The following is a 17,129-nucleotide window of genomic DNA, read 5'->3' on the forward strand; positions in this document are numbered from 1 at the left end:
AAGATTGGGAGGATCGATCGAACTGGTGGAACCTTTCTACTCGCGAGAACTCGTGAAACAGTCGGTATGAGTCGGGAAAGCTCGGAATTGTTTTCACACCGCTGGTCAAGGAGGTGTTGAACTACCTAAGGCTTGGAGGGCTTACATTTGGGGCCATTTGGGACAATTTGGGACACGTTGTTTCGCATTGCTCGAGGAAAGGGAGAAATATGTGGGGGCTTCTGCCGCTAACCACATTACTTCTCTTTACTATTTTCACGGCTGTAAACTCTGAAGAGAAACAGGACGTGGGAAAAGGAGCTATCGTGAGAGCTCGCTTAGAGGTTTGTTTAGGTCCGCATTTGTAAGCCTATCTTGTTAACTTTTAGCGACACCATTCTCGATCGTATGAAAGCTTATTGTGTCCCTGTAAATGTTACACTCATCAAATTGGTATTAGGACGAGATTCTTCTAGTTCTAACCTGTAGAATGGGTAACATCTATTGAACATCACTTGCAAGTCTCAATCGTTGGATGCCTGGTAGGCAGGAAACAGCTTGAATCTGTATTTAACAACACATGATCAGAGCGATTGAAATGAGGAAATTTTGTGCCTCAAGTGTAGTTCCATTCTTCTGCTTATGATTTTTTTTCTCTTATTTTAAACCGTTTTTGGAATGAGGACACTCAAACGATAAACGATATTTGGCATTATTTTCACTTTGTTCAAATCTGTCTTCAGAACTAGCTAATCATGAACATGATTTGTAGCAACATGACTTATTCCTCTTTGGACCGTTTTACACCATTTTTGCAACCACGAACATAATACCAGTGAAAATGTAGTGTTATTTTTTGGTGGAATTATCGCCTCTTTTGTCATCCTAAGACAACAAAGAAATGAATGGAAAGCACATGCTTGCCCTCAGCAGCAAACATTTTTGTGACTCTGTTCAGTTTCTGTGTTTCTGAATAATTAATTAGAAAGTTTTGATCATTTTAAACATGTCACACTAAGCACACTCTGATTGGTTGTGAAGTTGTTTTTTTTAACAAGGTCATTTTAACTGGGTGATGACATATTATTAGCATTTTGAAGGCCCTGTTTAGTAAAAGAAATACAGGTAAGAAATGGCCACCTTGTATAGCATGGTACAAACACTTGAGAAAGTTGAGACTTTCTATGGTGCCAGAAGATTTCCATTTCATCATCCATTTTTTGCAAATTATTTTTAAAATAATTTTATTGTTGACCCACCCAGAGAAGGTCTCCAAGCTGCTCAATACTGGCTTGAAAATCCCTAAGAGTCTTCTAGACATTGATTGATGTGAGTAATTCACAGTCTGTTGTAAACTGGCCGCTTTGGCTGTAATGATTTGACTTGGCTGTCTTGGGGGTGATTAAAATGAATCGTCATTGCAGTTAAAAAATATTGAAAATATAGGTAAAATGAAGTCAAGATATCAACTTCTCTGATTAATATAAATAATAAATAAAGAAAATGGCAAGAGTGACCTTTCATTTGCAAAAAAATTTTAACAAGATAGAAAATTTGCATACTGGCAAAACAAAATGCAATGTGAAATTTGAAACCTTTAACCAATGTCAGTGATGATTTTATTGCTTGATTCTCACCCCTTTAAGGTGAAAATCCTAAGCTGGTAATTTCTCATGGCATTTCTTAGCTTCTACATGTACATTGTAGATTTCAAAATTTTCTGGGGGAGAGGGGTACTACCCCAGACCCCTTAAGGTGAGCAGCCATCTACTCTTCCAGCTGCAGACACCTAGTTCAAAACATTTTGAATCCCTGACTACTACTATGTAATCATCCAGTAGTTAGCCTAATGCATATGGTTAGAGTACTCTGGGCTGCTGTGTTCTGTTCTGACACAGGCCCTCTTCTCTACCCACAGTATAAATCAAATGCCTCTTAACAACTTCCTTAGGAAACCTGGTACAATTCTGGTAGAAAGTAGCAATACTAAATGCAGTTACTTAGTTCCAGGACCAAAAACCCTGGGCAGGCTTTGAGCTGCTGCTGCATACCGTCCTGACATGTAGCCTGCATATGACAGACGTCTGTTATTGCATTCCCAAGACAGAGGTGTATGTCCAAAACTAAGTTCAATAAAGTGTTTAGCACCTAAGATCCATGCTAGTTAATTGATTTTTGATTGTTTTTCTTCAGACTTGTGGTGGATGACGTTTAAATTCTCTACCAGAGGTAAATGTTGTACCATGTTGTGGTTTATCTTAATTTTGTATATTGCAATGAAGCATTATATAAAATATTGTTTCTTTGCAATCATGATGCAATGGATTCATCAAGAGATTTTTTTTCTTGTGTCACGTCTAACTTGCATGATTCAAATGAAGAGTTCATTCTTGAAACAGACCAACCTTAAAGTTACCTTCTAATTATATGCATTATACATTATTTCAACAGGTGAAGGCTTTCATTAGAGAGCTATTGCCTCACTAGTATCCTTGCATTCATGTCCAATTATTATTGTTATCAATTATCAATACATGGAGGTTTACTTTCCTAGTGTAACCTTAAACTATGTTTTACAAGCGTTATTGTTTATTGGCAACACTATGTGATACAGCGCACCTCCAGTGGCGACCACCTCTCGTAAGCAACCACCTTTCCTCAGCAACCAGTTTTCCAAAAAGCCAAAAGTTTCCAAGTCAAATCACTATATTTTTGACTTGACAGATAATAGAGAGTAAATTGGATAATTAAGTGTTGACCTTGTATTATCGCATTCCTGGGTAGTACAAGAGATGGAAATTTCTCAATGGGAAGTACTGGATTTTCTCTCAAAATTGACTTTTCATGTGAATAAAACATTAAAACATGGGGTAAGTCTCTGCTGTTACCATATGCTAATGAGGCAAAATTTTGAACCAATATGGTCTAAGCTCTCGTAAGCCACCACCTCCGGTAGGTGACCACCTCCCGTAGGCGACCACCTAGGCTGACATTTTGGGTGGTTGCTCATGGGAGGTTCGACTGTAGTTACCTTTTTTCAGTCTGATAATTTTCCATTTTTCCATATAACACATTATTAAAAACTGGATCATTGGACAATCAAATTCAAGAGTTTTCATTGGCTTAACCATCATGGGTTATGGGCCATTACACTATGCTCTACAAATACAGTAAGCATACGCGTGAATTTTCGGGGCATTTTTTTTTTTAGTAGTTAAGTATTTTATTGGTTTCCTGCACTACTAGTAATTACAACAACAATTTTTGGGGCATTTTTATTTTTACTTCAGTCTAGTTTTCTGTAATCATTGGCTATCTACCATCTTGTATCCAACACGCACTTGTGGAATAGTTGTTAAATATGCATCCAAACATAGATGTGAGACAATTTTAGACATGCATTACAAGACTTGATGTTTGCTTGCTTCCAGGGAGAAACACTGGACACCCTCAGACTTATGGTGTTACTACAAGTTTTTTTCTGGTCAATTTTACTAGATTTATTTTTGACTGTTTAAAAATGTAACATTGTTATCTTAGTCCAGAACATCAATTCAATATGATTCTTAACCATTCTTACTAGCCATGATGTAAAAATCAGGTACATTCCAGGAAAAGACCCAACCATGGTGTTCTTAAATGCTGACAACAAAGTGGTGCTGGTGAGTAATCACAAAAGTATTTATCATGACTTTACGTTGTGCCTCATCTTCATCTCATTTTGTACTCCGATTCTGTCATCAACATTGTTAAACTCGGGTACAGGACCAGGTCAGTTTTCTACAGCAGTTGGTGAGAAATATATTTCTAGGGGGGAGGGCAAGCTGCCAAGATTGTATCTAGATGTTACAATAGTAATGAAGTCAAGGTAAATAAAGCATGTTATGCTTTTTAATAAGTCAGATAAAATCACGTCTACAGTGCATTTAAAGCCAGTGTCTTTAAAGCAAGCTTTACAGACACATATACTTTGTGTGTGAGTAGTATGTCACTTGGGTTACAGAAAAGTGTCTGTTGTCCGCATTAACCTATTACAAGCTTTTTTGTCAGGACAAACAAAACTGACCATAATGAGAAGGTTTCTGTGTTAATTGGGTATCTGCAGAGCAGACTTCCACTGTACAATATTGGAAAAGTTTCATTCTGTACATGCAACTTTTAATGGGCTCCAAACAGGAGGAATGTTCTGTGACTCATATTATGCATTTCCTCAGAAGTCTTTGTAACCTGTTCTTGGTTCAATGATCTTCATCTTTTGTCTTGTTTTTCTCCTCACACAGGAAGAGGATGTCGCAGAGAAGAAAAGAGAGGAAATATCCCAGCTTCTGGAAACACATGGCTTGTTGAAATCAACAGAAGCCAGGAGTGAAGTTCCAGAGGATCCATTTGAGGAAGAACCAGAGGAGCCTGATGAACCATGGGATGAGGAGGAGGACAGGGGGGATGATGGGTTTGAAGATGGGCCTGAAGGGCCAGAAACAGAGGAAGAAGATGACGATGATGCTACTGAGCATACAGAACTTTAGAATATCAAAACAAATTTAAAAAAGATTAGCATCAAAGGGGATTAATATCTTACTGTAATGTGCAGTTGCAGAGAATATCCATATCCACCCCAAGGAAGGTTAACAGAAATTACATGGGGAAGGGGGATTCAAAAGCCAAACTTTTTAAAGGAAACTATGAAGCTAAACTGAAATTTTCCAGTGGCGGGGATTCAAACTAAAAAACCTTCCTTGGGAAGGGGATGGTTATTTTCTGGAACTACACAATTCTACAGTAGTTATATTTAGAGCAGTTTTCAAATGAGTGTTGTTAAGCCAACATCAAAGCCATCATTCTAGACAAGAGATAGTCAGACAATCCAATGAACCAATCAAAACACCAAGCAAATTTACTTAGCTGATGGGAAGTGCTGCAAAATGTGTGCAAATGAGTCATGATTGGTTTTGATTTTACTTTTGATTGGATGACACATTGTCAATTGCTTACAGTACAAAACCCAAACCAACGTGAATCATTTTCAACACTCCATTGAAAACCGCTCTTTTGTTTATGAATTAATATATATTATTGGTAGGTGGTAGATAGCTTTAACTTTACAGACGGTCACAGTAACAACACTTTTTAAATAGCTGTCGCACGCATTTGTATCGAGCTTTCAAATGAACCCTGATCTTAGAGATGTTCAAGAGACAATGATGCAGCTGTGGATAAATTTTACATTTCACTCCTGTTGAGAAACCCTCTTGCTACTTTATGAGGATGAGTTCTGTCATGGAAGTTAGATCAAGTGCATTGTAACTGGGATATTAAAGTGTTCACAAATTTGGAAAACTTGAATGTAGTGTTGTTTTATTATAAAAGGTTTCTTTCCAGTGGCTACTCAGTAGAGGGAGAAGGCATAATAAATCCCTAACCTGTGGCGGATACAGGATTTGAGATAGGGGCTTGAGATATGACCCTCCAAAGGGTGTGTGTGTGTGTGTGTGTGTGTGTGGGGGGGGGGGGGGGGGGTGTCCAAAGGCAAAAAATTGAGGTCCTCAGAAATGGGATTCCCGCCATTCAGAAGCCAAGTCAGCGTATCAGAAAACATTTTAGTTTCATTTTAGTTTATCAATAGTTTTACTAATTTTAATTTAGGGGGTTCGACCAAACCTCGCAAACCTCTGCTAGATCCCCCCCGCCAACCTTGCACTTGTTCAAAATGCTTTTTTTGCTTGATTTATTGAGGGAGTGGATGAATATCACAAGTCTGTCATTGTGCTAGAATGGCAAACTCATGAACAGGAGGCTTATAACAGGAGAAGGGAAATCTTTCTTTGCGATGTCATTCTAAAAATAATTTGTGCGCCTTTAAGTTAGCAGGGTGGAGGGGTGGGGGGTGGTGGTGGTTTCTCAGAATTTCCTTAGATATGGGTGGAAATTGCAGCCATGCTTATTAGTTTTATTTCTAACTGTCCGATCTCCGGCCCATTTTGACGTTCTTCATGTTTTTTTCAGAGGACTTTTTTTTCTCATTTCTGCAAGAGGTTTATTAACGGGGTAGTTAGTACTAATTAATAATCCGAAGGAATTTTTGCGTTTCCAAAATGTTGTAGATGTATAACAGAATACCGAAAAAGATAGCGATATGAAACGCAAAACGAGTTCTTCAGCGGGTGGCGTCTTTATAAAAGACCTTACAACTTGAGAAACATTGCATGGTCAAGACAGAGTTTTGCTCGAAATCTCTGTCTTGCGGGGAAGGCGGCTCAAACAGAACCCGGGAATAGAATTGAGGGGAATTCTTTCAAAGCTTCCAACATGCGAATCAGAAAAGGCCGCTGCATTTCTATTGGTCATCAGCTGAACTTCTCGCAGCTTTGACAGGTCGTGATTTGTCGTGACCACTCCCTGGTCGTGAACCAAGGCCAAGCCAAACTAGTCAACACGTTTGCGCTACACGGTGGTCTTGCCGGCGTTTGTAAAGATGAGTTGCTACAATTGTCATCAGAATGGAGCGAAACGATGCAAAGGATGTTTGCGCGTAACCTATTGCTCTAGACAATGCCAGACTCAGCACTGGAGCAAACACAGGCCGAACTGTATTTCCACACAGTCCTCACTGAACGCTTTGTTCGACGTCTGCCGTATGGACGTGTTTCCAGTTTCTTCCGTAAGATGCGACTATGGGTTTGACAATATGCAGTTATTCCGTGGAGATGTGATGACCCCTGAAGGTTTATCGGCGGAAACCATGTTGATGGGCCTTTATATCGAGTCATTTGGAAGGACATTGAAATGATGAATACGATGGCGGCGCCCACTACCCAGTGTTGAATTCAATTGGAGCATCAAAGGAGATGGAGGCACACGAAAAGAATGCGTTGGATGAGTTCCTTCACAAATACATCAACAGCGTTTTGGCTCGGGTTGGAGACCGCGTTACTCCCCGTTACTGCATTGTTTGGCTGCAGAACAAACTGGTCATTGCCGGAATTGGTCTCACGCGACTGTTACTGAGTGAAGAAGTTAGCCTTACGGGCGCGCAAATAAAAAGAATGGTAAATGAAATTCATCAGAGGTTCTACGGCTTCGTCAATATTGAGTCTCCAAACATTGTTTTACAGTCTGTAAATAACATTGAACTGTTCCTGTTTTGTTTTTCAGGCAAGGTTATACTTGCAGACTGCATTTTGCACACCGCGGCATCTGTCCCTAGGGATGCACCCGCCGCGCCGACTAAACGCATGACGACTTTCCCACAGTACCGCTGGAAGTTATCTTTAGGTTTATATTAATTCCTGCACAGAATCTTCCCTTAAGGTCATTCCTCACATTTGCATTGCGCATCCTTACTGCGCATAATTTATGACGTCATTAGCGCGCGCTTGTGCACGCGCATATTGAAAACATGACGAATTTGCCTTGATATTGAGCTCTGTCAGTTGAAAAATGGCTCTAGCTCACCAACGAGCATGGGCACCCCAATTTTTTTTCCAGTCGTTGTAATCAACTAATCATAAGCTTTGCGTGAGAAAAGACTGATCTAATTTCTATTGCTGAAAATTGAATAAATAAGAAAAATAGTAGATACACTGTGGGCTTTTCTATTTTGCAGTCGGTAACCACGTCAAGAAATTTGGTTCAAATTTTTAATCAACGATTTAGCTTTCTGTCTGAATCAAACTTAAACGTTTATTTGTGTCCGACACGACGTATTGACTGTAATTTAATGCGTGTTCTTATGAGTCCGGGCTTACAAAGATGTTACAATTACTGGGAATGCGTCCTTATAATAAGCATTAAATAATGCCAAAATGGGGCATTTTCAATGCCTCACTGCTCCTTAATGAGCATGGGCACCCCCCGTTTTTATTTCAAAATTGAAGTTATCATATGACAAATATTCAGTGGACAAAGTTTGAGCAAAAATCTATTGTCACTTTTATTTCAGAGGAATTACCTTAAATTCATGTTTGAATGTTCCCCTTTCTCTCCTGTTTCTCAAAGTTCAAACGATCTCTAAAACCTTTACACCGGGGATGACAGAACTACATGCAGTAGTATTCTCTCAGTGCTACAAACAGAAGTGACAAGGATGCATATCAAGCTTAGATGTGATAGGTTTTTGATGAGAAACTGTTGGGTAGGCTGCAGTTACTTGTTGTTTTTTAGGTGGTACTTTATAGTATAAAATCATGTCGAGATTTTTATGATTTGGATTTGAATGAGGTCTTTGGGGAGGGGAGAAGGGTATTTACCCCTTCAGGCCATCTCTCTTTCCAGGGTTCCCCCACCATGTTTTACCTCCAGGATCTATCCAAAGAAAACATGCTATTGCATGACTGGTTTCAACCTTTTGATCCACTCATTGCTTAAACAACAGATGCTATACTTGTATATGGTACTTCAATTTGCAGTGGAGGTCATATAAATTATTTAGAATATTTCCACATTCAATCGCACTTTTTTGACTTGCTACGCATGCACTGCATTTAACTGGGTTCTTTTGGCAACAAAGAAAAAGCTGAGAATTGCTGGGTTCTTTGCATTGTTACCTTTTCTAACATACCTTTGTAATGAAAGACTAAAACCATCAATACACTGTGTTCAATTATGAAGAAAAATAGTAGATAGCGGGGGCATTAAGCAATGAAAACGATCCCTGTTATGACGCCATGTTTCTGTTTTGCAAACCTTGTGCATGCGGTGAATTGCGTCAGGAAGAGCATGCATGAAAACTGTGTTCGGCCACCTCAAGGTGCCTCCCTAGAGTATTTATGAACACCCACCCTATAAAGTGCAAGTTAGAAAAGGAAACTTAATTAATTTCTCTTAGAGTTTTCCCTGTAGAGATTTACCAGTATGGGTACTGTTAAAATAAGGCTTATTTTTTGGTTGTCAATTTTTGGATTAAGGCCAGTACCATCGCAACATCTCATCTAATGACAGGCAGATATATTCCTCATTTCGGCCTAAACTCCTTAATATTTATACTTTCCTTCGGTGGAATTTTCTCATACTTTGCCACATCATGGAAATGATATTGCCTGACAATTTGAATTGGTAAAAAGTCAAGGCTGTTCAGAAGGTTTTTCCAATATTCTGTAATTTGTTATTCTTCTAAATATATGATTAGCTCTGACAGATTTTAACAAAAATAGGGTATTTTATAGGAATTGTATGTGGTTCAAACTGAGCCAAATGTGAAAAAAAAATCACCAAACGAGAGAAAATTTACTGTCAGTTTTGCTTTCTGTGCTCATGTTGATGTCATAAAAATCGAAAAACACTGGTGTTTTCCTTTGAGTGCGCGCAGATCACTTGAGCCAGGGCGCTTTCTGCCCTGCCTGAGCTTTCGACTTGCGTGCGCGTACAATCGTAAAACTATAGGGAGCCACCTTGAGGTGATTGCTCAGAATTGCATTGCGCATCCCTACTGTGCACAATTTTTGCGTCATTAAAGTGCACACATGAGCGCGTGCATATACACAACATACAAAATGGTGGCTTTTGCTAAACGGCTTGCCTTGTGAGTGACAAATCATCATTTTTCCTTGGAAACGAGTACTGGGACAAAACAACTTTTTTTAGTTCGAATGCAGCAATCACCTTTCTATACAGTGACTATAGACCAATTTCTATTGCACAGTTACAAAATATCACTGAAAATGAGAGCATAGCTAGTGTGCAGATAAGATAATATGCTCTCAAGAACACTGCATACCTGGACCATATTGAATCCCTGTTGGCTAAATATGGGTGCCTTTATCATGAAACGTGGGAGGTGCGGTGGCCTCATGGTTAGTGCGCTCGTCTCCGGATCGAGCGGTCCGGGTTCAAGCCCTGGCTGGGGACATTGTGTTGTGTTCTTGGGCAAGACACTTTACTCTCTCAGTGCCTCTCTCCACCCAGGTGTATAAATGGGTACCGGCGAACTTAATGCTGGGGGTAACCCTGCGATGGACTAGCATCCCATCCAGGGGGGAGTAGAAATACTCCTAGTCGCTTCACACTACAGAAACCAGGATAAGCTCCGGCCTGATGGGCCACTTGGCTCGCATGCAGACTTTACCTTTTATCATGAAACGCACATCAAATTGCTCCTAAACATTGATGCAGTACATCCATTTTTTTTTCTCCCTTAATTTACTCCTCTTTTTTCTGCTCTCACAAAGTGTAAAGTGAATGGTTCGAATATAAACGTCTCTGAAAGCAGATAATTTAAGGAATCATGGGGTTTACTGAAGGTCCTCCCACTCCTAAATGAATACCGGAGCCCCCCTTTTTTATTTCAAGATTTAAGTTCTCTTGAAATAAGCAGCCAACCGGTAAAGTTTGAAAGAAAATCTATTGTCTGTTCTATTTTGATGGAATTACCATAAGTTATGAGGGGAAATTGTACGCGGCCATTTAAGGCAGTTGATAAGCTTTACAACGACGACAGTCACTTGTTAGTTAACTATTACAGATACCCTTCCGATTCCACTTGATCTTCAATTAGTCCACATTTTTATTTTTATGATCAACATTCACTCATGCATACCATTGCAACATGCATTGCTTTCATGGTGGCTAAACTGGAAAACATGTCGAAGCCAAATTTGTGTCGGAGAAGTACAAATGTTTTTGACCTGAAGCAAAAACATTTTCTTGTTTCTGAGTAGCAAAACTTGTCTCCACAACATGTTTCCCATGTGGCTAAACTGGATCATTGGCCTCTGCAATGATATTTCCTAGTTCAGCCAGGCCCTTAGAAAAAAATAACCAGATGGATGGAATTTTTAAAATAAACAACCAAAATGAATTACAGCAAAATAAACAAAAAATAAACAGACATGAGCCAAAAAAAAAATCTATTTTTCTTCATCAAAAGAACACTTTGTCAATTGTTCACCAGCACAAGCTCCCAGGGTAGTCTATCAAAAATCAGTGCCCTTTTGTGGCCAATCAGCTTAAAGGTGGCCAAATGGGCACGGAATCTCATTTTATTGTTAAGAACATAAAACATTATATTTTATGGCCAGGTGGAGATAGCAACAAACCATTTTGGCCTACGAGTATTTTTGAGGTCATAAACTATGGCTTCATTCACTGCTCATCACTTTTAATTTGCAGTACTCCCTGGGATGGGATTGATGTTGACATGAACTTAAAAAGGAATGTGAACTCGAACAGATCAATTAAGTTAAATAATGAACACCATGTGACATCTGCAGAGAGATACAAGAACATTCTACTAGCAGTATTGTTACAGTGTAAGTTCTAAATTATACTCTTCCATGGTGCAATCTAATTTCACTAACAAGATTCAGGTGTTCCTCTGCTAAAACTTAAGTCTTATTCACTGTAACTCAAAGGTGGCATGTTTTATGTCAATTTTACATGCCATTTTGACTACAGTAAATTCTTGGGACATTGCAAACTTGGTATTAACACTAAAGGGAGTGTTTGTTGAAGGACGTTGTATGAGTATTACTGACATAAGAAACAACACAAGAAAGATGACAAACTCTGAAACCTGAGCATTGTATGAGTTGTAGCAGCAGTAGCAACAGCTGGTATGATACAGGGTGACCTGGGAAAGAGTTAAATGTGTCACAATTTACATTTGATTATTTCATATTTTCAAACACCCTGCTCTAATTTGGTGAGGTTTACTATTTCTTTTTAGGTTTCCTGCTTTAATATGTCTCTAAGTAATTCACATGATTCTCTTGCTACTTTGTCAATTTTTACTGGAGCTTGAAGATGCAAAAAGTGTTGGCAGAAATTTTCCAACCTTCTCATGAGTGATTCCTGCCATTTTCCTTGTTCCCTTTTCTGTGTTACTTTGATACTCATGTAGTGACCAAAAGCCATTGAATTAATGAATCTTGAATCTCCAGACTTCAAGGAACTGAAATATTTGTGCAGACTAGGGTCTGTGCTCATCAATAGAGGCAAATGGACAGGATTGCATATTTCAGTCAAAACAGCATATCTACAGATATCCTTGACTTCCTCAAAGGAGACAAAGTTTAAAACTTCTTGAATGGAATTTATTTGTTGAAAACAAGCATCAAAGTTTCCATTCAGGTAATAAAACTGCATCAAGTGAACTGTACCAGAGAAGCCCCTATCATCAAATCCATCATCGTACACAACATATCTCCCTCTCTGGTAGTAACATTCAGCCTTGTCCTGCCACATTTGTTTTTCTTTGTCAAGTTGTACCACCTGTGATGCTTGGTGGCAAACATTTCCACATGCTCTATACAAAATCTGCACAAAACAGTTTGCAGTTGGAGCTGGAAACATTGTAGGTGCATGGTCAATACAGAGCAATAATCCCTGTTCCAGCTTCCCCAAGGAAAATTGTGCTGGTAAACTTGCATAAAAAACAGGGTCAAGGAAGTTTTGTAAGTCATTCCTAATTTGCATCCGGTGCCAGTCACGTGATAACATGCTTCCTTCACAAAATGTAGATTCAACTGTTGTTAAAAAATGTTCTTCTTTAGCAGGGGACAGATTTCTTAATGCTTCAATCATTGTGTGAGAGATTGATTCTGATCTTCCAGCATCACTGTAATCTGTCATTTCTGGTAGTGACGACAATTTAGCCAGACAATTATGTTCTTCTAAAGCCACCTTACCAAGCTCTACCAGATGGATGAGCACTATATCCAGTTTTGACAGGATTCTGGTATGAATGAGTTCTGCCACTTTGCTGCATGACTGAAATGGAAGATGCTGAATCATGTTATTCTCCAGAACAAAAAAGTTTGGCAGCAAATGGTTTCTCAAACAATTACATAACCGAGATATCACCAAATGAATACAATCCAGCAAAGTACTTTCCTGCCAAAGGTACTCGGGCTCTTCTTCAATGGCAAAGAAAAAAACAGTTTTGATATAGTATGTACACAGTACCTCATCAACAACCTTGGATTCTTTCATGAGATGGGACAGGAGGAGCTTCAACATGTTGTAAGTATACAACTGCGTGGAGTTGATTAGCGAATGCATGATCATTTTTTCTGCTGAGGAAAATGAAAGCCTCCATTCCAGAGATTTGGTTAAACTGTTATGTTTACCAATGGGGACAACATGGCAACCAGCTCTGGCTAACTGTTGTAGGGCCTTTCCACGTGGCCATTTGGAATTTTTAAAGCGCACCTGTCTGACAAAATCTGGCCATTCTTGAGAGTAAAGAGCAAACACATCGTCTGTTTTCATGTGAATTTGTGACAAGGCAGGCCGTTGAATTGCTGGGCCTTTGTGACTTTCGGCATCGAGTGCTGCCGTCAACTGATCAAACATTCTTCCCATGAACATTTCGCTGGAAATGTAGGCAGGCCCCTCAGAAATTTGAACTTTACAATGCTCATAGACTTCGTGTAACTCACCAGACTCACTGAAGAGGCGGTAAAATCCAGGATGGTCGAATGACTTGGCAGTAAGGAGGTGCACGTCACGCCCTTTCCTTTCCGCAACAGTCTGATTTTCAAACACCACTTGAAGACTTGGATCAACCCACATATTATCCATGTCACCAACTTTTTCAAAGTGACCCTCCGACACACTTCCTGTAGCGACGTACTTCCAACCAAGCTGACCCAGACTTAAAGTATTGAACAATTCTTCCAACAATTGAAGAGAAGATAATCTGTGACCTCTGAAGACGTATCGGTATCTAAGAATAGAGCTTAAGAAAGAACTTACACTTGAAGAATAGGAACTATGTGTAATCCCAGTTTCAACTTCTGTCATCGGGCATTCCGTGGAAGAAATGTTCGTCATCATTAAAGACGTTACTAGTAACGTGTATGAAAACTTCGAAAGAGCGACCACCGAAAGACGTTTATGTACTTCATGTATCGATATCGACATGTGCTCCAGCCCAGTTTCCCTCGTCCCGCAGTGTAACAGCAATAAAACAGGCGCGTGACCTTTGTGGTGGTCGGGGCTTTAGCAACTGGGAGCTAGTCATATCAATCCGTGAAGGAAAATATGCGATAAATCATATATTGAATTACCACTGCGCGTGCCTGATTCCCTGTCTAGCGCCTGTCACTCAGGCTTACAATTCCTGTCCTAGAGGATTGATAGTTCTCTTCATTATCTGGCAACAGATTGCTAAAATGGAAATATAGATTGTAACTTGCAAACCTTGGCCAATTTTCTGAAGTTTATATTTCCATTTATAACCTGATGGTCTGTTGTTACTTCGACCAACCACTCGATACGGCTTTCTTCCTGGTACTCCAGGCACAGTTTCCCGAGCAACGACGGTGCTGTGTCAATCATTCCGTGCAGATTTGAGGGAAACAACATTTTCACAATAATCCTCTTTAATAATCACAATAATCTTTAATAATTTCACAATAATCCTCTATATATGTGATCTGTGTGATGCAGAATACGTCGGTTACACTAGCCGTCATCTTTACAAGCGCATTGAGGAACACCGATTTACCGCCATCGGAAAACACCTTCAAAATGAACACCGAGTTGATACAGTTGGTGACCTGACTAACAACTTTAAGATCCTAAAGAAATGTCAGGGAAAGTTCGATTGCTTGATCCACGAAATGTTGTGGATTCGCAAGAAGAAACCGAGCCTTAACACACAGTCAGACTCCATTCGCGCAAAAGTATTTGTTTAGGCTTTGAACAGACACTGAACTTATTACCAGTGTTTGACACCTCATTGGAATGAACATGAACATTGAACAGCTATCTTAATCTTAATTTATTCAATTTCGCACCTCTACCATTGGTATAAATTAGTTTACTTTTCGCACAAATATTTTTTAACTTGAAAATGGTGCCAGGATGACACCGAAACGTCGTTGCTCAGTTTTTTCGCTAATCTTTATTGTTAACTGTATTTCCAAATTTAATCTTATAAGAATCCTCTTTAAGACATCGATTTTACTGGCCAGAACAGGCCATTAGAAAAATTTCTTCTTCACACAAGGAAAAAAAGGCTAGAAAAAAAATTCGAGCAAAGAAGGCAAAGAAAAAAAATACAAGCAGAAGAAAAGTCGTATGGAAGTCGTTAAAAAATAAACAAATAAGTAAATTTGTTGAAGAGGGTCTCACTTGCAAAAACCATTCGGCACAACAAATGGGTGAAAAAAAATCGCTTAAGCTGAATTTTTAATCTCCTATCATTTTCTAATGGTCCGTCCCTCAGGGAAAGCCATCAGAAAAAGCATTCCTGTGCTCATCAAGTTTCGCAGTAAGATACGAAGCGTCAGCAGCCAGTTAGACTATGTTATAGGAGCCTTCCTTCTAGGGGATGCTTAGATGTTCTGAGGCACGACTGCTGACACCAGACTAGATTGCGAACACCGTTGCAGTTCGCAGTTATGGAGTGACTAGCTGGGATGTCTGGAATGACATTTGAATGAACGTGCACTCCCACTGTCAGGTCACTAATAATCACAAGGTAATATAATCAAGTAAACTGATTAAGTTGCCTGCCCTTAATCTTAACTGTGTGGCAAGCCATGTCCTAAAACAAACCCGTGTTTGGCTTCCTGGTATAACTTTTGTGCCCTTGGCTTCAAAATTTCTCATTTCCTCTCGAAGATTCGCTTCTCGGTCAGCTGTTTTCTGTTCGCAAAATTTTTGATTAACGCTATTAACTTCCCACTTACTAGCCGACTAATTTGCTAAAAAAAAACCCAGTAAAACACAAAGTTCTATTTCTGCCAAAGGAAGAGGCTGTTCCAAAGGTCTGTCATAAAATAATTAGAAAGGATTACCAAGGGGGGATAGGGTCAGATAAATTATGCTGCATAATTTTGAGTATTATAATGCTGTAGTCAGAGCATCGAGCATAATGACTAAAATCTTAAAGCATAAACGTCTTAAACTCAATTTCTGGTACTTTTAGGATGAAGTTCTCAGCATACGGGTCTCTAACCCTAAGTGTCTGTGTTATCAGCATGACTGTAACAGTAATTAAGAGTCACTTGTTTTATCGATTCAAAGACTAAAGCAAAGAACAGAACGATGTTTAATGTCTTCACTGTAATTTAGATTCAATTAACTGAATGAAACATACGCCTATTCAAATAGTCAACTGTCTCACACCAGGGTCTACAAAGTCAAACCAGACTGAAAGATGCAGTCATCAAACATATGACTCTGTTTTTCTCCTCTGTAAGCTTGTGTTAGTAACAACATGCATTAACCAGTAGAAAGCTTTTATTCAAGAGTGCAATAAGAGGATTATATTCGGGGTACAGATAATCATTTCCGTTAAGCAAAGTTAACTTTGTGCGAAAGTGTCTCTTGGGTCACAAAAAAGTATCTGTTGTCTGTGTGCGATGAATATGGAGTTCGTATATATATTGAGCAGGCTATTATGTAATAGGAAATGAATGAGCTTTCCACTGGAACAAACAAAGCTGTCTGTAATAAGAGGGTGTCTGTATTTTAAGTGTGTGTTATCAGTAGAGTAGGATTCTATTGTATTTATAAATTTCAATCATAAGTTAACAATGGTATATATTATTAATATATATATATATATATATATATATATATATATATATATATATATATATAGATATATATACCTTGTTACAATTTTTAGGTACAATCCTGAAAATCTTACAACTCTTGAAAGCTATGTTTATCCGCAGGTATGGGTATCTCAAGACCTAGGTAAACCAAGCTACCAATGCCCGATAAATATAGAGTGATCGAAACCTAATTTACTTTTAATTAGTTCAAAACGTTACAAATAGTCTACAACCTGGCAGTTAAAATGCATTTTTTTTGATCTAAAAGCACAGTGAGGTTGAAGGCTTGGTATAGAAATTACTGATGTGAGCCACATGTTAATCATAACTTTATTTCACTTATTAAATACAGTCGAACCTGTATATAACGGGTCATAACGGCCCTGTATTGAGCGGCCAATTAAGCAGCCAGTTTTCAAAGTCCTGATTTTTCACTCATTCAAATGCTGTATTTGTTACCTTTTTATATAAGCGGCTGCAGCCACCCCGTAGCAGTCCTATGTTTGTCTTTCTTTGTTATTTTTACCTGTATTAAGCGGCCACCCTCGAACGGAAACTAAGGCACATGTTATTTTATGTGGTATTTCATTGTGTTTAAAAGGCGATCCATCATCACTGTGAAGAAATAAAATGAATAAAGCCACT

At 38.9% G+C, this 17,129-nt stretch overlaps 2 protein-coding genes across 2 annotated transcripts; one reads left to right on the plus strand and one right to left on the minus strand.

Moving 5' to 3' along the window:
* The first annotated feature begins 84 nt into the window (after window positions 1-84).
* On the plus strand, window positions 85-5,316 carry LOC145463512 (uncharacterized). Its single transcript, XM_081447263.1, has 5 exons — window positions 85-323; window positions 2,173-2,208; window positions 2,431-2,465; window positions 3,563-3,641; window positions 4,260-5,316. The coding sequence occupies exons 4-5, from the start codon at window positions 3,606-3,608 to the stop codon at window positions 4,503-4,505; spliced, it is 282 nt and encodes a 93-aa protein (XP_081303389.1). The 5' UTR covers window positions 85-323; window positions 2,173-2,208; window positions 2,431-2,465; window positions 3,563-3,605; the 3' UTR covers window positions 4,506-5,316.
* A 6,161-nt stretch (window positions 5,317-11,477) lies between these two features.
* Window positions 11,478-14,214, minus strand: LOC145463434 (uncharacterized). The gene has a single exon (XM_081447188.1). It carries the CDS (start codon window positions 13,834-13,836, stop codon window positions 11,635-11,637), a length of 2,202 nt encoding a protein of 733 aa, XP_081303314.1. The 5' UTR covers window positions 13,837-14,214; the 3' UTR covers window positions 11,478-11,634.
* Between the last annotated feature and the right edge of the window lie 2,915 nt (window positions 14,215-17,129).

This window comes from Orbicella franksi, chromosome 12 (genome assembly GCF_964199315.1).
Source record: "Orbicella franksi chromosome 12, jaOrbFran1.1, whole genome shotgun sequence".
Lineage (NCBI taxonomy): Eukaryota > Metazoa > Cnidaria > Anthozoa > Scleractinia > Merulinidae > Orbicella > Orbicella franksi.